Genomic DNA, 22,998 nt, shown 5'->3' on the forward strand with positions numbered 1-22,998 from the left:
GCAACCAATTAATTGTCCCTTCTTCCTGTACTACACCCTTTTTCTTACTGTAAAATATATCCCTCTTCACTTCCTCTTTTTATAAGAGTTAGACACTTTCTTTTCTTCACTTCCTTTTGCGAAGTATTCTGATCAGATTCTAATGCTCCCAACAGCCCGACCACTGCGATGGGTCTAAGAGATAGGCACCATGATCTAATGGAGGCGGAGCAGGTTTTTTTCAGGGATTTTATGTATGAGTACCAAGTTTTTCTCTACACTCAGAATCTCAATTTCTTAGTTATAATTCCGCAAAAGACTACCATTGGGGAAAGTGGACAAAGTATATAAGGGATCTCTATTATTTCTCACAGCTATATGTAAATCTATAATTATCTCCCAAAAAGCCATATATAAACATGTTTGTTGAAATTTCTGGAATAATAAAATTGAAAGTAACTTAAATATTCAAAACAGGAGACATTTAGTAAAATAATTGGTTTAAGTTATGGTACAATGAGGAATACCAAGTACTCATTAAGGTCCCAGGTTCAAAACTCTGAGGTCACTGGCTCAGCATGAGCCCCCCAGTTAAGGCGCATCAGAATCAATCAGTGAACAACTGAAGTGATGCAACTATGAGTTGATGCTCTCTCTCTTTTTTCGCAAAAAAGTTAAACTAGCTTTGGCCCAGTAGTAGCTCAGTATGCTAGAGTGATGTCCCCACATGCCAAGGTTGTGAGTTCCATCCCTGGTCAGGGCACATACAAGAATCATCCAATAAATGCATAAATAAGTGAACAACAAATTCATGTTTCTCTCTCTCTCCCTTCTTCTCTAAAATCTAATTTAAGCCCTGGCGGGTTGGCTCAGCGGTAGAGCGTCGGCCTAGCGTGCAGAGGACCCGGGTTCGATTCCCGGCCAGGGCACACAGGAGAAGCGCCCATTTGCTTCTCCACCCCTCCGCCACGCTTTCCTCTCTGTCTCTCTCTTCCCCTCCCGCAGCCAAGGCTCCATTGGAGCAAAGATGGCCCGGGCGCTGGGGATGGCTCTGTGGCCTCTGCCTCAGGCACTAGAGTGGCTCTGGTCGCAACATGGCGACGCCCAGGATGGGCAGAGCATCGCCCCCTGGTGGGCAGAGCGTCGCCCACCAGTGCCGGGTGGATCCCGGTCGGGCGCATGCAGGAGTCTGTCTGACTATCTCTCCCTGTTTCCAGCTTTAGAAAAATGAAAAAAAAAAATCTAATTTAAAAAATTTTTTTAGACCCTGGCCAGTTGGCACAATGGATAGGGCGTCAGTCCAGCGTGCAGAAGTTCTAGGTTTGATTCCTGGTCAAGGCCCACATGAAAAGTGACCATTTGCTTCTCTCCCTCTCCCCTTGCTCTCTTTTCCCCTCTCACAGCCCATGGTTCAGTTGGTCTGGATGTTAGCCTCAGGCGCTGAGAATGGCTTGGTTGATTCAAGTATTAGCCCCAGATAGGGGTTGCCAGGTAGATCCTGGTCGAGGCACATGTGGGAGTCTGTCTCTCTCTCACCTCCTCTCACTTAAAAATAAAAATTTAAAAATTGGTTAAACTAGTACATCCTTAACCATGTTTTAAAAGTCATGTTTTCCCAGAACATTTAATAACACAGGAAAGTCATGTTAAGGGGCAGGGGGTACAAAGCTATCTTGTATAATTTGTCAAAACTCAAATTATATTATAAAATTGTGCATTTTATTGTAAGTTATATCATAATAAAGTAAGGGAGGAAAAGCTATCTTTAAGACAGTATGAGATTCAAATATAAACCAGTGCTTCCTCAAACTGGTATTTACAAATTCCTTAGGGATCTTGTCAAACTGGATTCTGTCTGACCAGGAGGTGGTGCAATGGATAGAACATCAGACTGGGATGCAGAGGACCCAGATTTGAAACCCCAAGGTCATCAGCTTTAGTGCAGGGTCGCTGGATTGAGTGTAGGATCATAGACTTGAGCCCAAAGGTTGCTGGCTTGAAGCCTAAGGTCACTGGCTTGAGCAAGGGGTCACTTGCTCTGCTATAGGCCTCCCCACCCCACCCCAATCAAGGCACATATGAGAAAGCAATCAGTGAACAACTAAGATGCCGCAACAAAGAACTGATGCTTCTCATCTCCTTCCTGTCTGTCCCTCTGTCTCTGTCACACACACACAAACTGCAGATTCTGATTCATTGTGTCTGGGGCGGGGCCAGATACTGTAGCATTACTAATGAGTTCTTCGGTGATGTCAGTGCTGCTGCCACTTGCTCACCATAGCAAACGTGTAAACTACATCCCAGTGTCTATGTGAGCCCTGGACCAGCACTGTCAGCATGGCCCGACAGCTTGGTAGAAATTCAGATTATTGGGCCCACCCCAGAACTATTCTTAGGAGCACTTATTTTAATAAGCACCTCAGTTAATCCTGATGCGCACTGAAATACAAGATCTGGTGCTGTGCATTGGAAGGCCTTACTGCAGCAAAATGTCCCTGGCTTCCCTCTGGGTCATGAGATTTGAGTGATTTTTGTTTTCTTTGTATTTTCCTATAGTTTACAAAACAATAAATGGCACATGTTTTCTTTAAAAATGAAAATAATTTTATAAGTTTTGTTCTGGTTATAGAAGTAACACACAGGTTCTGTTCTAATGTAATGCTGAACCTCCTGCAGCTCCAGGAACCAGTCTCGGGTGCTTTCTCGTCCACTCGTTTGCTGCACCACTGCAAATCAGCAGGCTGTCTGCCTGCTTGTTGAAAAGCTCTGTGATGGTTAATTCTGTGTGTCAACTTGACTGGGCTAAGGGATGTCCATCCCGAGAGCTGGTTAAATACTTCCAAGTATGTCTGACAATGTCTCCAGAAGAAATTAGCATTGGAATCAATAAAGTGGGCAGGCCTGACCTGTGGTGGCGCAGTGGATAAAGCGTCGACCTGGAAATGCTGAGGTCGCCGGTTTGAAACCCTGGGCTTGCCTGGTCAAGGCACATATGGGAGTTGATGCTTCCAGCTCCTCTCTCTCTCTCTCTCTCTCTCTCTCTCTCTCCCTCCCTCTCCTCTCTAAAATGAATAAATAAAAATAAAAAAAATTAAAAACAAGCAAAAAAAGAAAGTCAGTCTGTTAAAATAAATAAATAAAGTGGGCAATGCTGGTGGGTGGGCATCAGCCATTCTGTTGAGGACTTAAATAGAAAAAGGTGGGGGAAAGGCGCACTTGCTATCTCTAAGCTGACACATCTCCTGCCTTTGGATGTCGGTGCTCTCCCCCCCCCCAAAAAAAAAAAAAGCCTTGGGCCTCAGATTTATGTCACTGACCTGGTTTTCAGTCCTTCAGACTCGGGCTGAATTACTCCACCTATCGTCAATGTTAAGTGAGGACTTACTGTATGTCCTACTGGTTCTCTTTTTCTGACAAACACTAACTAATACAAACAGCAAAGTCCATTTTGGTAAAGAACCCAGGATCACCTGGGATAGTGGGTATGCCAGTCTCAATTCTGAATGCCGCAAATAAGTTCACTTGGAGTTCCTTTTTTCTTAGGAATCATTCACTTGATCCTCTTTCATTAGAAAAACTAACTTTTCCAATCTAGTCCTAAAGATACTAATAGAACACAGTCATATTAATACACTGTGTCTGCCCTGGACCAGGATAAACTTGAACAAAGAGCAGTTCCTCACTGGCATAGTGTTGGCAGTTGTAGACATCGAACTCCCTTGTCACAAGGTGGTTCTTGCAATGTGTGGTTCCTATTTCAGGCAATGCTCACGAGTGAACCAGTGATTGTAGATACATTCACACCTAGGGAATATTGGTATCCCTACACTGCCTTCTAGAGAAGAGAGGCGCACACAGTAACCTGGCAGTAAACGACAGCACTGCAGCACAGCTTTATGCAACGATGTGCTTCCCACAAGTAGATGTATTACAACAACATCAAAAATATTCAATAAAAAATAATAAATGCAGGGAATTATTGAGTTTGCCTTTCTCTTCAGTTGTAAGGAATAAAAATGCTGAAAAATTGGTGAGCACGATTCCCCTTCTGGGGACCAGCAGAAAGAGTTTTCATGCAGCTGCCACCGGACCTATGATAGGTGTTCTCATTAGTGCCAACTTACCTATAGGAACAGTTTGCCAGTAAACTGCCATTGCTGAGCTGTGGCTACTGTTCAACCCAGAATCACCTTCCTAATATTTGTCAGCCACATCAAAGTGGGTGCAATTAGAATGGCTAAAGAGATGATAATTTCTATTAAAGCATCTTTTGACTGATTTTGAGAAAGAAGAAGAGAGACATTGATTTATTCTACTTATTTATGCATTCATTGGTTGACTCTTGAATGTGCCTTGACCGGGGATGGAACCCACAACCCTAGCATATCAAGACGACACTAACCAACTGAGCTACCCAACCAGGGCCAACCCTATAGTCAACTTTTCTGTTTATATACCAGCTCCAGATACAAAAAAATTCACAGCTAATTTAAAGTCAGCCCACCTGTTGATTTGCATACAGTTGGACAGTTGTAACTTCTGATGATGACATCTCTAGAGCCGGTGTTAAGTTCTTGAAAACACTAGTCATCACATGTTGACTTCTTTTCAGTTGACTACACTTATTGGTTGAGCTCTTGTCAAGCTCATCCTGTCTTTTTCTTTCCAAGCTCATCCTGTTTACAGCTGGTCTGCAAAATAGTGTGCTTACATGTGAACATTTAGCAAGGATAGCATTCAGTAAGAATGGCCCGGACCTTGAGACCTCTGTCCTATCTAACAAAGACGGTGAAGGAAGAAAAAAAGGAAAGAGACTTGCCCAGGGGGGCAGAAAGAGACAAGTGTATAATGATGACTTAGAGAAAGTCTTACTCTCTTCCATTACCTCCTCAAAAGAATTGCAGTACAGCTCAACATTACTTTTTCTTTTTAAAGCAACTTGATTGAAGTGTAACTTACATAAAATGTACCCGTTCTAAGGGTTCAGACTGATGACTTTTAACAAATATATATCCCTACATAACCACCACCACATTCAGAACAAAATATAATATTTCCAACACCCCCCAAAGTTCTTATGTCTCTTTAACTCTACCCCCAGGCAAACACTGATATGATTATAGTTTTACTTATTCTAGAACTTTATATAAATGGAATTATACAGTATATATATCAATACTTTTGTGTCTGGCTTCTTCCATTTGGCATTATGTTTTTGACATTCACCCATGTCATTGCGTGTATCAACAGTTCCCTCTTTTTTTAGTTGCTGAATATTATTCCATTGCAGGAATTGTTTATCTTTTCACCTGTTGATGGACATTGGGTTGTTTCCAGTTAGGGCCTATTATAAACAAAGCTGTTATGAACATTAGTGAGAAATGTTTTCATAGACACATTTCCTCATTTCTCTTGGGTAAATACCTCAACATGAAATTGTTGGGTTATTTGTTAAGTATATGTTTACCTTCTTAAGAAACTGCCAGGCCCTGGCCGGTTGGCTCAGTGGTAGAGTGTCGTTCTGGCGTGCGGAAGTCCCGGGTTCGATTCCCGGTCAGGGCACACAGGAGAAGCGCCCATCTGCTTCTCCACCCCTCCCCCTCTCCTTCCTCTCTGTCTCTCTCTTCCCCTCCCGCTGCCAAGGCTCCATTGGAGCAAAAGATGGCCCTGGCGCTGGGAATGGCTCCTTGGCCTCTGCCCCAGGCGCTAGAGTGGCTCTGGTCTCGACAGAGCAACCCCCCGAATGGGCAGAGCATCGCCCCCTGGTGGGTGTGCCGGGTGGATCCCAGTCGGGCGCATGCGGGAGTCTGTCTGACTGCCTCCCGTTTCCAGCTTCAGAAAAATACAAAAAAAAAAAGAAAAGAAACTGCCAGACTTTTTTAAAGCAGTTGTATCATTTTACATTCCCCTTACATTTGTCCTCAGTACTTTCTGGAATCAGATTTGTTTTTCTTTTTTTTAATTATTTTTTTGTTTATTTTTCCATTGAATTGAGAGAGAGGGAAAAAAAGGGGGGGGGAGAGAGAAGCATCAACTCATTCTATTTAACTTCCATTTAGTTGTGCACCCATTGGTTGCTTCTCGTATGTGCTCTGCCCGGGGATTGAATCTGTGACCCCGGGAAGATGCTCTATCCACTGAACCATCTTCACTGCTGTTTTCTTTCTTTTGAGTAAAACAGCATCTTCCTTGGCCTCAAGGTGACCCAGTACATCCTGAGGAGTGCAGAAAGACGTACCAGTAAGAGAAAGGAAGCCCAATCCACAGGTTTAGGGTGACTGTCTTTTGCCTCTAGTACCTTTACCTAACTTTCCAGGGCCTGGCCAAGGGCAGTCCTTAGGACCCGGGAGCATTACTTTCAGGGAGAGTTACTTTGAAGGAGTTACCGTGGTGTGCTCATCAGTTGATCTTGGGTTAATCTGATCCCGCTTCTGCCCCTGGGGTGATGGAGAGAAGGTTGAGAGGTCAAGGAGCCAAGGCTGCAGGACATGATAGTGGCTGCTCATACAGCCTAGCACTTCCAGACGGGCCATTGAGCACTGCATGGAGGTGAAAGGGACTTTGTTTTGTTTGTTGATTTTAGAGAGAGACCCAACCAGCAACCTCTAGCTTCAAGACAACGCTCTAACTGAGCTATCTGGCCAGGGCACACAGTTCCTGTCCTTTCTGAGCAAAGTTGCTACATGTACAACCTAGAAATGGGGGAAATGGGGAAAAGAGACGAGGTGGGGGCCTCCAGTTGGCAGTAATGACTTCTCAGCTCCAGAACAAGAAAGAGGGGACAGGACTTGGCAGAGACACAGGAAGGAAGGCCTGGAGGGGTAGTGGTTTGGAAGGGCCTGGGCACAAGATGACAGTCAAGATTGGGAAGGCTTCCTTCTTCCTTAGGGAGAAACTGCCCAGGAGTAGCTGCTGGGGGCAGACTTTGGGGCGGACTGTGTCTCTCTGACTCCCCTAGTCAGCACGGAGGGCCAATACCAGAGCAGATTTGTGACAATAAGGGCTACACTTTCCTTTCTTGGGTGAAGGCCTCCTAGAATAAAGACTACATTTCCCAGCCTCCCTTGTGGAAGGCATGCAGACCAAAGACGTGCAAGCAGGTCGGTCACGTGTTAGCTTCCCGAGACTTTTAGAAGCAAAAAATGTCCTTGCATCTTTTGTTTAGTAGTTTTGCTGCTACAGCTGAACCTAATCTTAAATAGAGCCAAGGGAGGAGGTGAGGCCTGACTGCCAAGCCTGTCTCAGTTAAGGCCAGGGGAGAAGTGTGAGGAGGAAGGGTGACCAGTGAGCAGTCGGTGGTCAATCTAGAGGGTTTGCAGGGTCAGAAGCTGTGCAGCTGGGAGAGGGAGAGGCTGCAGAGGATTAGGAGAAGTAACTGAAGAACCAAGCACCCCACAGCCTCTCACCCCCTCACCTTCCACAGTCAGGCTGAGCTGCAGGCAGGAGAACCTTACCGTTAAATCCATTTGGAGTTTTAACTTCTAGCCAAGACCAGATATTCTGACTACTGATCTCAGACCAAACTGGCCACTTCAGTGGTCCCACGCTCCTGAGGACACCAGAATAAGCAACTGAGGCACGGGACCCACCAGAGCTCTCATCATCTTGAGGCAAAAAGGATCTGCACCCTCTGTAACCTCCTGCCCCACTTCATTCATTCATCCACCCGACAAATATTTATTGAGCATCTACTATATGCCAGGAACTGTTCTAAGTACTGGAGACAAGACAGTGAACAAACCACCAAACATTCCTGCCCTCACGGAGTTTACATGCTAATAGAAGAGATGGACACTACACAGGATAAGTAAGAAAAGGTGTATTATGTAGTGGTCAACGCCAAGAAAATAAAGCTGAGAAAAAGAATAGAAAGCGGGTTACATTCCAGGTAGGGTGGCTAGTGAAGGCCTCATTAAAAGACAACATTTCTGTAAAGATTTTTTAAAATGCTAGAGGCGCATAGGGAAGAGGAAATATAGTCGTGTCCTGATGATGTCACTTACTGGGTACAAACAATTATGTGCCTGCATGTGTGTGTCCGTGTGCGACAGACAGAAGTGGCTCCACAGCCAGACAGGGTAGAGTGAAGTGTCTGGGACAGACTGAATGTGCACCAGGGCAGGGTGGGCCTCTCAGCCCAGCTCCGGGCCTCAAGTATGGCCAAGAATGGAGCCACGTGCCGCCAGCCCTGCTTAGCATCAGCGACACCTCCTCCCAGGCCGTTCAGCACTATCTGGGGAGGAGGATGGGCCCCTGAGATTGTTGAGTCTCCTGCGTCTGGCCCTGTGGCATCAGGGGCTGGGGACATCACAGAGTGACTATGAGCTCTCCACCTCCCGCCCCACCCTAGCCCACCACCTCTGCCACTTTCCACAGGCAGACAGGTCTGATGGGGTTTTTCCAGGCTGAGCCAATAGCCTGACCCAGCGGGGGACATGGGGACAGGGCAGCAACCACTCCTGGACAGTCAGGGGAGGGGAGGTGTGCCCCTGAACCCCATGGCCATGGACGGAGGTCGAGGGTTGGAAAGCAGCTTTGCCAGAAGCAGGAGGAGGTCAGCACTAGGGAGGTCTGCAGTGTCCCCACCCCACTTCCTGTTTTGGGGATGTGGGGCCCCCCAATGTGCTTTCCCTTGGACTTCATCCAGGGTAGTGTCTCCCCACCCAGGCCCACTCCCAAGGGAAACTTGCACAAGGGTGGAGAGAGTTGACCTGGGGTTTTTCCAGGCTGGACTGGGCCACTGAGCCAGTGCAGGTGAAGGGCACATCTCCCACCCCTTCCTGAATCAGGCCAGTGGGCCCCGGTCAGCATGGAAAACCATACAGGCCCCCATGGCTGAAGGGGGGAGGAAGTGTCACTGAGCAGGGGAGAGCTGGCCCCCTTCCCACTCAGGAAGGGGTAGGCATGGCCTACCTCTAGTGTCTGCACTCACTGGCCCAGCCAAAACCCTGGGCCACCACCTGCAGAGGCCAGCCGGGCTGGATGGAGGACAGGTCCATGATGAGCTGGAGTCTGAACTCAGCCAGTGGGATCAGACATGAGGCTGAGACCTATTTACTTGCTGTGTGACTGTGGCCAAGTGGCTTAGATCATCTGAGTCTCAGGTTCCCTCCCACCAAGGTCGTCAAGCCCTCTAATTCTTGTGATGAGCTCTGCACAGGGCCTGGCCCAGAGCAGGTGCATCAGTGGGGGGGGGGGGGGATAGTGGGCAGGTTGGGCAAACTCCTAGAAAGGCAGAGTGTCCCCTCCCTGGCTGCTCAGGTCACCATGGGTCATCCTATAGGACAGTTTCTCCTGCTACCTAGAGCCATTTGAAGTGATTCCATTCAGAGCCTTATAGGGGGGAAGCCTTTCTGTTTTCCACATTATAAAATAACACGCTCATTATATGTCTGGGAATTACAGAAAGCAGGAAGGAAGTAAACTTTTATTTAACTACCAAAGCCAGTCACTTTTGATACCCAAATGTTTTTCCATGTGGGAGTTTTCTGGGCACATGTTTTTCTGTTCTCTGTTACACGGCTGAGACCTTAGCATAAAGATGTAGAGCTGGCAGGAAACCGAGGGGTCAGCTGGCCTAGCCGCCGCAGCTGACATGCCAGGAGACTGGCCCAGAAGACCCGTGACTTGCCCAAGGTCAGTAGTAGAGCCGGAACCAGAGCTACCAGGTGTTTGCTGCCTCTTAAAATACCAGTACCCCCAACACCAGCACCAATCCCCCCTCCAGTCCTGAAGACTGCCTTCAAAGGGGACAGTCAGTTGATAGCGGATCTAGGTGTTCCAGTTTGGGGAGTCAGTCTCAATAAGGGGTACAGCTCCGGTGAACCCCCTCCTTCATTTCCAGATGGAGACACAGCTGTGGGATGGGGTGGGGTGGGTGAGGGACAGAAAGGGAGGGCTGGCAGAGCCCAGTAAGAGGCGTGGCCCTGTGTCTGTTCCCAAGGGTGGACCCAGCCAACAGGGTCACCCTGTCCCTTTAAGAGAGGGGGGAGAGCTAGCCCCTCTCGGCCATCCTGTCCTGTCATCCATCCCAGCCAAATCTGAAAAGGAAAATGAAAGAGGGACCAGGAGGAACAGGTCCCAGCCATCTCCCAAGATCCCTCGCTCAGCTCTAGCACCTCAGCTCCAGCCACAGGGTGAGTGGGGTCGGCTGAGGGTCTGGGGGCTTCAGGAGCCAGAGGGGCCTGTGTGAGTGTGTGTTGGGAGGCTCTCAGGAGGTGTGAGGACTGGAAGCCAAGGGGCCAGGGAGGAGATGGGAGAGGCTGGGCCACATTCCTGCCTCATCGGGTCGGATGGCAGGGACTCCTGGACAGGCAATCCTAAAAGTTATGGAAGTAGGGCAACTTTTGTGTCACCCCACAATTCTGAGAGAAGTTCCCTGCAATAAAAAGAGCAGAGAAAGGAAGAGGTGGGGTCCCTCTGGGTCTGCTGGCTCCTGCCTCTCTCAGAGGTACCAAATTGGGTCTGGAGTCCTGGGTTCGAGGCATCACCCTCCACCCATGGAAAGCAGCCTTGAGCACACAGGGCACAGCTGGTTTCTGTTTCCACAAATGGGGTCAGGGACCGTCCTGCTGATCTCCGAGTTTCCCTCCTACGAATCTAGGCTCTGGAGGAGCAGAAGGTCCCACCAAAGTAGGCCCATGGGTGTTAGGCTAAAGCACCAGGGTGTGGCTCGTCCTCAGCACCCCCTGGCCCCAGGGAGACGGACACTCATAGTTGAGAATCACCCAACCTCTCCTGCCCAGACCCCCCTTGCTAACTCCTTTGTTCCCACAAAAGTCCCTTCCAAATCCAGACCTAGCTGACTCGACTCTCCCTTGAAGTTAGAGGTCTAACTGACCCCCATCCCGAGGGGCGTGAATGAGTGGGAGCCCCGATTCCCGGCCTCTGACCCCCACCCTTGGTTCCCAGCGCTATGGGGGAGTGGGCGTTCCTCGGATCGCTGCTGGACGCCGTGCAGCTGCAGTCGCCGCTGGTGGGCCGCCTGTGGCTAGTCGTCATGCTGATCTTTCGCATCCTGGTGCTGGCCACCGTGGGCGGCGCGGTGTTCGAGGACGAGCAGGAGGAGTTCGTGTGCAACACGTTGCAGCCGGGCTGTCGCCAGACCTGCTACGACCGCGCCTTCCCGGTCTCCCACTATCGCTTCTGGCTCTTCCACATCCTGCTCCTCTCGGCGCCGCCTGTGCTATTCGTCATCTACTCTATGCACCAGGCCAGCAAGGGGCCGGGAGGCGCGGCGGCCGAGGCGGGCACGCCGTGTGCCCGGGGGCTGCCCGAGGGCCCGTGCCCGCCCTGCGCGCTGCGCGCCCGCCGCGCGCGCCGCTGCTACCTGCTGAGCGTGGCGCTGCGCCTGCTGGCGGAGCTGGCCTTCCTGGCCGGCCAGACGCTGCTCTACGGCTTCCGCGTGGCCCCGCACTTCGCGTGCAGCGGCCCGCCGTGCCCGCACACCGTGGACTGCTTCGTGAGCCGGCCCACCGAGAAGACCGTCTTCGTGGTCTTCTACTTCGCCGTGGGGCTGCTCTCGGCCCTGCTCAGCGTGGCCGAGCTGGGCCACCTGCTCTGGAAGGGTCGCCCGCGCCAAACGGCCGAGCGCGACAACCGCTGCAACAGAGCGCACGAGGAGGCCCAGAAGCTGCTCCCGCCGCCGCCGCCGCCGCCGCCGCCGCCAGCCCTGTCCTCCAGGCGGGCCGGGCCCGACCCCTACGCCCCGCCCGCCTATGCGCACCGGGCGCCGGCCGGCGACAGCGAGGGCGGCAGCGGCCGCAGCAAGGTGTCACTGGCCACGGTCCGCCAGGACCTGACAATCTAGAACTGCCTCCGGCGGAGGGTGAAATCAGAGGCCATACACCGCCACTGCAGCCCTCACCGCAGAAGCAAGAAGTGGCTTCTACTAGACCTGTTCCCAGGAGCTGCCTGAGCAGGAGACACGCAGGGGTGGCCCGCAGGGCAGCCTTCGTTCGCGCTTCCCTAGTGCCCCCAGAGGAGCGGGGGCAGGGAGTGAACTGAGGCGGGTCCAGAGGCCCTGAGCCAGGTGGGAAGGAAAGGGGGAGGGGGCTGAGAGGAAGCCCGCGAGCCAGAGCAGAGCAGAGAGGAAAGCGCAGGTTCGGGTGGTGACCTGGTTGTTTGTGACACTGGCAGCCTGAGCGCCTCCTCTCCTTCAGACTGAGGTGTGGCCTCTGGGCGGGCGCTGTGTGTATGTTATACATGTACACATATGTACAGTGCAGGGGTATGCATGTGTAACAGCTCTGTGAGCTCTTGTGTGTGCATACACACGTATGTCCCATGTGAACTCTGTATGTATGTGTCTACACACATGTACATCCTATGTGGGCATGTGTGAGCCCTCTGTATGTGGGATCTGTTATGCACTGTGTGGGTGACCAGGACTGGTGCCAGCAGCCGCCGCAGTGGCTGCCTGCGCACTTGCAAGGGCAGCGCAGGAGGGAGAGGCGGGGAGGCGCCGTTCAGCCGGGCAGGCCTCCGCCTGGCAGTGCTTGTGCGCGCCATCCACACTCCCGCAGCGGCCAGGTGGCAGGGCCCTCTTCCTGAATGGGGTTGGGCAGTGGGTCAGAGGGCAAGACTTTTTCCTTCTAGCCTCACCTTCCTCACCATGCTGCTGATTCCCCAGTTCCTAAACATGGTAATTCCCTTCTATACTCAGAAAAAACCTCCCTCCAAACATGCTCCTGGCCCTGCATTTTCCTGCAGCCGCCGCCCTTGTCCTCCTGGGGGAACACAAACCCGTCTGTCTACAGGCTGCCTCCTGTCCCCCTCCGTCTCAGCGCTGCCCCATCTGTCTTTCTCCCTTACCACCCCAGTGGGGCCACTCTCCATGGATCACCTAGGACTTAAGTGACATCCAGGGGCCACCATCTGACGGCACCCTGGGCTGCGTTAGACTCTGCTGGGCAGGCTGCTGGACCCACTGCCCAATCTCCTACGTCCCTGGCCCTCCCCTCTCTGTCCTCCATGCCTCCTCTTCCTCAGCTCTCCAGCCTGAACTCCACACAGCAGCCTGAGGGAGCTTCCTAAATAGCCCCTACTTCTGCGGGCTCCCCTGTTCTCAGAGTAAGTCCGGCACCTGAACAAAGTTTCTGAAGCCCTGCCGTGCCCTGCCCCCACCCGCCACCACCACACAGGCCCTGCCTCTCAGGCTTCCGGCCCCATCGTTCTGGCTTCCTTATGGTTTCCATGCTCTGATCCATGCAGAAGTTTCTTGTCCTACCGAACGCAGTGACCAGTTTTGCTTCCAAGAGCTTAAACATGCTGTATCTCTGCCTGCAGCTGCCTCCCTCTCTGCAGCTACCCTCCCCGATCCTAGCTAATGCCTACCTACCTGCTTTTGGTCTCACTTGGGAAGAAAACAGATGCCTTTCCTGCAGCTGCCCCACCCACACCAGAGCTAGACACTCCGCAGCACCTGTTCTTCCCCAGGCAGAGCCTGTCTGCTGGTCAGCATCGCGCTCTCCTCCTCGCTGGCCTACAGCAGGTGCTATGGATGAGGAATGGGGGCCTGAGCGCTATGCACACTCATGGCATATGTCACCATCTCTCTGATAACAGTTCAGTGTCTGCAGCCTGGACTCCTCCACACAGACTCAGACCTGAATGCCCAGTTGTTTTCCAGATGTACCCATTCAACAAATATTTGTTGAGCGTGTACTGTATGCCAGGCAATGTTTGAGATCAGCACTGCTCCATAGCAATAGGATGTGAGCCACAAGTGTAATTTCAAGTTTCCCATTAGCCACATTAAGACGTAAAAGGACACAGGTGAAATTAATTTAGCAATATATTTTCTTTAACCCCATAGATCCAAAATATTTCAGCACACCACCAATATAAAAAAGAACTAAGGAGATATTTTATATCATTGCTTTGTACTGTCTTTGAAATCATGTGTGTAGTTTGCACTTGGAGCCCATTTCAGCTGGACAAGCCACATGTCAAGATTCAGTTGCCATTATGTGGCTATTAGCTGCCGCAGAGCAGGCGTTGGGCTACAGTGGTGAACAAAACCTGCCCTCATGGATCTTACATTCTGGTGGGGAAGACAGATAATAAATACAGGATATGCCATCAGGTCACGGTAAGAGTGAGGGGAGAGAGAGTGACCTCCTTGAGGAGAGACACTGTAACACAATGTAGCAAGGGGCTAGCCATGAAGCTGCCTCCAGGAAGAGCATTCCAGTTAGAGGGAGTGGCAAGTGCAAAGGCCCTGAGGCTCAGGAATATGCTGGGGGGGGGGGAGTGTTGAAGCCGGCAAGGAGGCCAGTGTGGCTGGAGTGGAGTGAAGGACAGGAAAGGTGGGGGTAACCAGCACTCCAAATGGGACCTCAACGTTCTTAGTCCTACTCACAGTTGTTGGCATCTTCACTCACCCAAGCCACCTACACCCAGTCACCGTAGCCTGTCCTCTGCCTGCCTTCTCCATCTCGCCAGTCACCTTGGGCACATGTTTTACCATCTAAGCAGTTCCTCACCTTGTCCATTCTCCACCTGTCTGTTCAGAGTCCGCCCCGGGTCAGCCCTGTCACCCACGGCCCGGAGTGCCCCCGGAGCCTCTGCTCCCGCCCCCTGCAATTTCAATCTGGACACCTCCCATGCTGGCTTAGGACTCCTCTCTCTCGGGGCCTCAGAATCAAAGCCAGCTCCTCAGCTGGCCTTGACCTGACCTGTCCCAACCTCCACAACCTCACCTATTCCACCACTCCAACCCAAAACTGAAAATGGCTAGAACACAGAACTGGGGGCAGTTTTCTTTTTAATTTTTATTAATTTTAGAGAGAGAGGAAGAAAGAAAGAAACATCAAGTTGTTGTTCCACTTATTTATGCATTCATTGGTTGATTCTTTTTTTACAAAGAGAGAGAGTCAGAGAGAGGGATAGACAGGGACAGACAGACAGGAATGGAGAGAGATGAGAAGCATCAATTATTAGTTTTTCATTGCAACATCTTAGTTGTTCATTGATTGCTTTCTCATATGTGCCTTGACCGGGGGCCTTACAGCAGACTGAGTAACCCCTTGCTCAAGCCAGTGACCTTGGGTCCAAGCTGGTGAGCTTTTTTTCTCAAACCAGATGAACCCGCGCTCAAGCTGGCGACCTCAGGGTCTTGAACCTGGGTCCTCCGCATCCCAGTCCAACACTCTATCCACTGCACCGCTGCCTGGTCAGGCATTGGTTGATTCTTGTATCAACCCCGCAACCTTAGTGTATTGAGACAATTCTCTAACCAACTGAGGTAACCAGACAGGGCAAGCAGGAAATAGGTTTTGATCACATAAAGCTATTTATCACTTATGTATCCCCCCTGTCTAACTCTTCCCCTTAGAGCTTTAACTGGGAGCGGGCACCTCTTCCAGGAAGCCTTCCTAGCCCTGTCCCAGGCCTGGCTAAAGTCCTCTTCCCTGGGCTCCTGTATGCCCAAGCAAGACCCTTTCCCCAAGTTGTATCCTTGTATCCCAATCACCATTCTTGGGTCAGTCTCCCCCATGCAGGACAGGGTCTGGCACCACACAAAGCACATGTCAGCCCTGGATGACCAGACTCCACAGCAGTGCTTCTCAACGAGGGGACGTGTGGCAAAGTATGCAGACATATTTGGTAGTCACAGCTGGAGGGAAGGTGCAACCTAGCCTCTAGTGGGCTGAGGTCAGGGATGCGACGAAACATCCTGCAGTGCACAGGACGGCCTCTCAATAAAGAATTCCTGGGCACGAAATGGCACTTGACGAATGTGCCGTGACTGCGAAACTCTGCTCCACAGTGAAGTGTGAACCATGGTGGGCACCCTCCAGCTCTGGAGGATCCCAACAGCAAAGGTGGTCTCCCAAGGGGGCACTGCTTTAGCTGTGACGTGAGGGGAACCCTGGTGGCATTTAGTGGGCAGGGGCTAAGAATACCACAAGGTTTCCCCACCTGAAAGAACTGTCACATGTGACTTTAGAAAGTACCACTGGACATTTACGTAGTGAAAACTTGTTTTACATATAAACCTTAAAGGATTTGGGGGATTTTTTGCACGGTTTTGTTATACACTGTCAGTTTTTAGTTCAACATCCAACCACCCCCTTTAACTTTCCTGTGCTTCGTATACACAATGGCTTTTGACCTTCTTGCTTCTTTTAAATCCAAATGTGTTCGTTAAAAACAGAAGCAAACATAGGACTGTGTCATATCTGCCACGTGGTTGTGCCCAAAGTATTTACATAAGGAAATTCATAGTACGTTCCCTTCATTTCTTCTTTACACTACAGTGCGATAGTATATTGTGTAGATATGTTGTTAAGTTTCATTTCAGATTCACAAAGAAAGTGAGAAATTATTTACTGAAGAGAAACTTGTCCCCAACCAAACTCCCTCCAACCCGCTCCGGATGAGATAAGCGAGGAGCTGCCGCCACCTGGTGGCTGCTGTAGAAATGGCAGACGGACTCCAGTTAAATCTCTGCCTAGTAATTTATTTCCCTGACCAGCCGTTTTGCTAACTATTCCCAAACACAGCCTCCATTACCACCGCCTGACGCTCCGCCCCAGTCCTCGGTGTTTGACGTTGTTTCTTCATGGGCTTCAGAGATCTAGGAAAAGCCCTGTTTGAAAGGTGGGAGCCCTAAGTGTTTCCCCCCCATCTGCCACTAACTTGCTGTGTGATCCTGGACAAGGGCACTGCCGCCTGGCCTGTGGTGGCGCAGTAGTAGATTAAGTGTCTGCCTGGAACACTGAGGTCGCGGGTTCGAAACCCTGGGCTTGCCTGGTCAAGGCACATATGGGAGTTGATATTTCCTGCCCCTTCTCTGCCTCTCTTTCTTTCTCTTGCCCTCCTCTCTAAAATGAAAAAAAAAATTTTAATTAAAAAAAAAAAAGACACTGCCCTCTATGAGCTTTGATGTGTAGTGTGAGGGGTGGGCAAAATTGGTCTCTAAGGACCCTTTAAGGCTGCCACACTCGATTCTGTCAACCAGGAGCATCCAGGTTCTCCTGCAACCTGTGCTTCCTGCTCCAGAGTGACCCCTAGTGGGCAGAGGAGGGCAGGACAGCCCTGTCGGAGGCTATCCCAATCCCTTGTTCTTGTAAATTTGCCGTGAGCCTGATTCAGGTCCCCAGGCCAACTACCACTCTGCCACGAAGGTTAGGTCTGTATTCACTCTGAAAGTAGAACTCTTCTGCTACTAAATGATGCCCAGATCCAACCTCCAGCTTCCCCAGGGGCAGCATGCCAGCTTCCTTCGGGGGCAGTTTCTCCCCATGTCCTTTCCCCACCTCCAGACTGGGGCTCCCCGACATAGGGCTTCCTAAAAGGAGGCCTGTCTCCTGCCAGCGGGTCTCACGCGGCCAGCCCCCAGTGCTTACACCTGACCCCTGCTCCAGCCCGTGCCCAGACACAGAGAAGACGGCGAGGCAGCCAGGCTAAGGCATGTAGAATAAATAGAACTTTATTCTTTATCCAGTATTTCTCAGTGGAAAGTCCAACAGTAACAGATGCACCAGCGGGCTCTGGGGGATGAGACCCCAACCCTGGGGCAAGGGGGGGCAGGGCAGAGCCAGCTCCCCCAGCCCAGGGGTGCAGGGGATGATGGAAGGGGACCCCCTTAGACCCGTCCTGCGGGGCAAGAAGGGGACACGGGTGTAGGGTGGGGCTGAGGGGGCAGGCTAGGGAACTAGCAGAAGTCAGGCCAAGTATGTCTACTGGCTTGTCTTCACGTGTGTCTGTGTATGTGTGTGTCTGGGGGGGCCTGTGGGGGTGCTGGTGGCTGTGAGGCTAGGGGGGCAGGGACAGCTCAGACCCCTTGGCCAGCCCCTTCACAGTGGGGGCTGGAAGGCTTATTAGATCATGTGGGCCCTGATGGGGGGCAGCTCAGAGAGACACCCACGTGTATGTTCTGAGGGCCCCCCCTTGCTTGGCCCCGACCCATCTCTGGTGGTGGGTGCCCTCCTTCTAGGGGCACAAACTGTCCCCGCCCAGTGGTTAGGCAGAGGGAGAAGGGGCACAGGCTGCTTCCCCCACATGAAGGAGGGGAGGGCAGGCCTCAGAAAGTTAGTACTTCACAGTTTTAAAGAGAAAACTGAAGAGAAAACGGCTGGGGAGGAGGACCGGGGAGACGCAGGGGCACGGGGAGAGTGGGAGCCCCTCCAGCCTCTGCCGCCCCCGGGACCCACCCCGCCCAGCGCTAGGCCCAGCCCCCCAACACACCGCACAGATTCCTTCAGTATAAATGTGCTTAAAATGAAAATTCTTATTAAAAAATCAAAACCAAAAAAATTAAAATAAAAACAAAACCAGCGAGAATATCTGGGGGTTGGTACGGCAGGGTATGTACAGGGGAAACCCCCACCCCTGGCCCACCCCCCGTCACCAACCAAGGCAAGGGGGTTCCCCAACCGGGGGGCAATGGCTTGCAAGTTCTGAGGATGGGGGAGCCAGGTCCTGGCATTTGCTGGTGATGAAGATGTGGCGAGGTGGGCAGAGGGGCGTCTTGATGAACACAAGGCCCCCAGGTGAGGCCCAGGACCAGGGGTCCTCACGCAGTTTGTGACCTTGCCCCTGATGTCACCCCAGGCTGCAAGGCGGCAGTCCACAGCTCCCGGGCCTCTGTCCAGAGTCGCCATCTCCTCCCTCCTGTCTCCAGAAGGAAGGACAGGTGGGGGGCAGGGCTGGCTGGGGTCGCATGGTTGGTAGAAAGGCAGAGAAAAGCCGAGCGAGGGGCAAGGGCTGTGTCCATGGGGCGCAGGCGGTCACGGGGAGTGGGTGGCCGGGCTGCTTCTGTTGGAGCTGGGGCTGAGGCTGGGGCTGCAGCTGCGGGGTGGGGCGGCCAGGCCACCCCCATCCCGCCCCCCGCCCCCCGGCTGTCCGCTCAGCGTGTCCAGGCCCTCTGAGTTCTCCAGCATTTCCTGGATGAGAGGCGGCATGGAGCCCGGGATCTCCATCTTCAGCGTGATCACCCGCTCGGCCCCTGCAGAAGAGGGGACGAGGTCAGCACACACCCAGCTCCTCGAGCCCTGCAAACAACCGTGGGTCCAGGAGGACGGCGCAGCGGGGGCAGCGATCGACACCACCTGTGTCAGCGGCCTCCACACAATGAGCTCGGGCTTGGCTCTCTGCCACAAGCAGCTCTCTTAAGTCCTCAAGTTCGAGGGGCAGCAGGGAAGGTGGTTCTGAACTCGGGCTCTGGGGTCAGGCCACCTGGTTTGACAAGGGGCCCTTGCTACGCGCTGTGTGCTATGGCTTTTCCTGAGACACCTCAAAACGACTCCGCCAACACCACCATGATCCTGACTTCTCAGAGGAGTTCAGAGATGTCCAGGGACCTGCTCAGACACACCTCCATACTCTCGGGTTCCAGAGCCTAACCACCATGCCCAGGTGACACTGCCAGCTTACAGCTCACAGGCATGAGGTCACCTGGGCATGGTGGAGTCTTCGGGGGACCTTGGTCTAAACACAGACAAGGACAGCTGAGGTCCTGAAGAGTGGGCACAAAAATATGGGGTGCTGGCTCAGATGTGGGGGGCCCGGCCCGGGTCCTGGGCCAGCTGTTGGGGCCCAGCCCCACCCAGCAGGCACATGGGGCCTCCCCCAACTGTGGGAACCTCACCCTTAGCACTGATGCTTCGCAGGTCTGTGATCTTCATCAGCATCTTGGGGAACATGTGGGGTCGGCTAGGCCTCCGTTTCCGCACGTAGACCTTCAGCGCCTCGAGCAGTGGCTCCTGCAGCATGTCCACCCTGTCTGGTTGTTCCAAGTCCTGCCGGTCTGGGGAAGCAGAGGGCCCCCCTGAGCAGCTGCCCTGGACAAGCTAGGAACACCCTTGTGCTCCCAGCCTTGGCCACTAGGGGGAGCGCCTGCCCAGGCCACAAGCTGGGCATCTCTGCTCCTGGGACCTCCCCACACAGGACAGTGGAGGGTCTGTGAGCTTTGATAAAGGCTGTACAGGTAAGCAGAGGAGCTGAAGACGTGGGTTGTCCAGAGCCGGCCCTGACAGCCCCGTTCCTAGAAGTGGGACCGCTAAACACAAGCAGTACCGACCTCAAGCACAGGGAAGATGCCCAGGCAGGTCTCACATCCCACCCATTATGGACACCAGCACAATACTGCGGGCTCGTAACAGTAAAACAGTAACAGCAGCCAACAGTTACTGAGTCGGACTCTGGGCACACTGCACCCTATTTATTACTGACCACCCTCACTGGCCCATCAACTTTATGAGGTGGTGACCATTATTGTCTCATTTTACAGAAATGGGCGCTCAGAGAAGTTTGGCAACCAACTCCAGGTCAAAACTGGCCAGGATTTGAGCCTGTGTGTTGTGACCAGGTGGGGAACCAGAAATCAGGCCACACAGCAGCCCTGCCCCTCTGGGACTCGGTTTCTCCTCTGACCAAGGCCTGACAGGGGCCAAGGTCCCTTTCTGATCTGATGATCCCTGGACATCCTAGTGAGGGGCTTCACCACTGCCCTGGGCTGGCCCCGGGCCCCGGGCCCCCTGCACACCTCCACAGATGAGGCAGATGGCACTGAGCAGTCCAGTCTCGGCATCATCCATCTCCAGGGGCAGCAGCTGGTTGGCGAAGGCAAAGACCAGGTCTGTGAGGGGGCCAAAGCCGGCATTGTGCATCTGGGTCCGGTTCAGGGTCAGCCCATCCGAGAAGGTCATTGTGTCCTGCTCGGGCGTGTACCTCGTGCAGATCCGCAAGATCTGGGTGCAGAGGAGGCGCGAGTTTAGTGCCTCGGCCCATCCTCCAGCACCTCCAGCACCAGCATTCATCCCTGCAGGACCACCTGGCAGGCGGCCAGACGAGTGCAGCCTGATAGAATCTTCGACGCTAATGAAAACATTCTAAGTCTGCACCACCCAACACGGTCGCCACCAGCTCAGGGCGGCCACTGGACACTTTAACCATGCTAGTGCAACTGAGGAGCTGAACTGAGTTTAATCTTGTTAATTTAAATTTAAATGGCCACACACGGCCAGCAGCTTCTGCACTGGTCCTGTTTAAGGTCAGCCTTCTGTCTCCATGCAGAGAATTTCAAATTCTGTAGAAACTGGAATTTCCAGGCAAGGATCACAGCAAATTTTTGTCTACAGCTCCCACGACGGAGTACACAACAGGAGCTCAATAAATGCATCACGTCACCTGTGTCAAGCCTTGATCCCGCCTCTTGCATTCAGGGCATGGGAATAGGAGGCGACCTGGAGACAGTGCACTCTGCACCTGCCCACTCCCACCAGGACGTCACACCCCGGGTTCCCTACCCTGCAGGGGCCCCAGAGGGCTGAGCTAGTCAGGATGACGTGGGGCGGGGGGGGGGGGGTGTCCTTGTCAACAAGGGCTTTGGTAGTTCCCAGCGCCCCCAATCTTGCCTCCAGCCCAGCCCGCCCTGTGGCCCCACCAGTCCCAACTCTAGCTGGGCCCAGAGCAGTAGGCCTTCCACATCCTGTCCTGTTAGGGATGCCCCCTCTCCCATGTCCCTCCTGCGTCCCTAGATGCCATCTCCTCTGGACATTCTGCCTGAGGCCCAGAAGTTGTAGCTCTCTCTCTCCCTGGAGGGAGGACAGCCCTTCCCCATCTCCAGCCAGTACTTATCACAGTTTGCAATCTGTTTATCAGAGCTGTCGCCTCCAGATTTAAAGACAGGAGACAGAGTTGTGTTCACCTCTGTTCCTGACACCCAGCTCGAGCCCTAGTCGCAACAGGGTCCTAGGTGAATCTTTATTACAGACTGAACAGATGGGAAGATGGGTGGTTGGACAGAAGGCTCAATAGAAAGAGTGGTGGAGGTAGGATAGATGTGTGTGCAGGGAAGTGGGCGATCCACTGTACCCAGGGGCTGAGGGGCTAAGCGGCCAACAGACAGGTAGACCCACGGACAGGTGGACACATGGAAGAAAAGAAGGGTAGATATTTGGGTGGGTGGGACATCTGGACAGGTGCATTCCAGGCAGATGTTTGGGAAGGTGGTTATCTGAGCGGCAGGACACGCTCCAAGGCCATGGGGCAGTGTGCAGGGGGTGGGAGCAGGCCCTCACCAGGATGTCCAGGCAGGCAGCCTTGAGAAGGGTGATCTGGTCGGCGATGGTGAGCGTGGTGAAGCCAGGCAGCTGCTTGGCAAACTCCACAGTCTTAATGATGCACTTGGTGGAGAGTTCACTGAACTTGTCCCAGAGGTCGATGTCCAGAGAGACACGCTGTTCTGAGCTGTTGTTCTGAGAGGACAGGGAGAGTGAGGGCCTTCTCCTCAGGGCACCCCAGCCCGGCCGGGCTCCACCAGCCCCGCAGGCCTGCCCTGAACCGGCCTGCCCTCCTTGAGCGCTCCTTGAGAGGTGGAAAAAGCAGGAGGAAGAGAAGAGGGGAAGGGGGGACGTGCAGACCCGGGCAGGGGTGAGGAGCCAGCCTGGCAGGAGAAGGGGGACCCCATGAGGGGCCATCCCGGGCCTGTGGCGCTGCGTACCCCCACCCCACCAGCCAGGGGAAGGGGGACCTACCGTAGTGTATTTGCCCAGCTGGCAGAGGGCGGGGAAGGTCTCCTGGTGCGCCTTGCGCACCTTCTCGATGAGCTCCCCCACCTCCGGCGTCAGCGTGTAGCTCTCGGAGCACTCGGGCTTGGGCGCCTCCTTCTTCTTCTTGTTCCGGTCGTTCCTCACCGCTGTGGGGGGCACAGACCGCTGGTTAGAGGACGCAGCAGACAGCGGTCCACCCACACGTCCCGTCCATCCCAGCCTGAGCTCCTCCCACCAGAGCTGCTGGCTGTGAAGTCATCACCAGGTGGGTGCACACATAGGAGTGTGTACAACGTGCGCACACAGTCTACACAGCAATATGCACACACACAAAAACACAGCATGCACGCATGGGAGTGTACACGACAATGTGCACAGACACAAACGCACACACAGACAAGTGCACAGGCAGAAAAGGTGTCAAGTCACGGCCCACCCCTCTCTGCCACCTAACCACACACCAGGTCCTGCCCTAGGGCCCCAGGACACAGCACCAGCCCACCGTCCCATACTCGCC

At 53.0% G+C, this 22,998-nt stretch overlaps 2 protein-coding genes across 6 annotated transcripts in view; one reads left to right on the plus strand and one right to left on the minus strand.

Annotated features, from left to right (window-relative positions):
• The first annotated feature begins 9,402 nt into the window (after positions 1-9,402).
• GJD3 (gap junction protein delta 3) lies at positions 9,403-13,805 on the plus strand. Its single transcript, XM_066263682.1, has 2 exons — positions 9,403-10,115; positions 10,891-13,805. Exon 2 carries the CDS (start codon positions 10,895-10,897, stop codon positions 11,786-11,788), a length of 894 nt encoding a protein of 297 aa, XP_066119779.1. The 5' UTR covers positions 9,403-10,115; positions 10,891-10,894; the 3' UTR covers positions 11,789-13,805.
• Positions 13,806-17,391: 3,586 nt separating this feature from the next.
• Positions 17,392-22,998, minus strand: part of RARA (retinoic acid receptor alpha) — a 43,996-nt gene continuing 38,389 nt past the window's right edge. For all 5 annotated transcript variants that reach the window (XM_066263688.1, XM_066263687.1, XM_066263690.1 and 2 more), the window contains 5 exons: positions 22,467-22,627; positions 22,011-22,187; positions 20,474-20,678; positions 19,577-19,735; positions 17,392-18,934 (listed from right to left, as the gene is read on the minus strand). In XM_066263688.1, the coding sequence (XP_066119785.1) occupies positions 18,717-18,934; positions 19,577-19,735; positions 20,474-20,678; positions 22,011-22,187; positions 22,467-22,627 (920 nt within the window). In that variant the 3' untranslated portion in view covers positions 17,392-18,716. The remainder of the gene's footprint in view (positions 18,935-19,576; positions 19,736-20,473; positions 20,679-22,010; positions 22,188-22,466; positions 22,628-22,998) is intronic.

The sequence above is a fragment of the Saccopteryx bilineata genome, chromosome 2, assembly GCF_036850765.1.
Source record: "Saccopteryx bilineata isolate mSacBil1 chromosome 2, mSacBil1_pri_phased_curated, whole genome shotgun sequence".
In the NCBI taxonomy this organism is placed as follows: Eukaryota; Metazoa; Chordata; class Mammalia; order Chiroptera; family Emballonuridae; genus Saccopteryx; species Saccopteryx bilineata.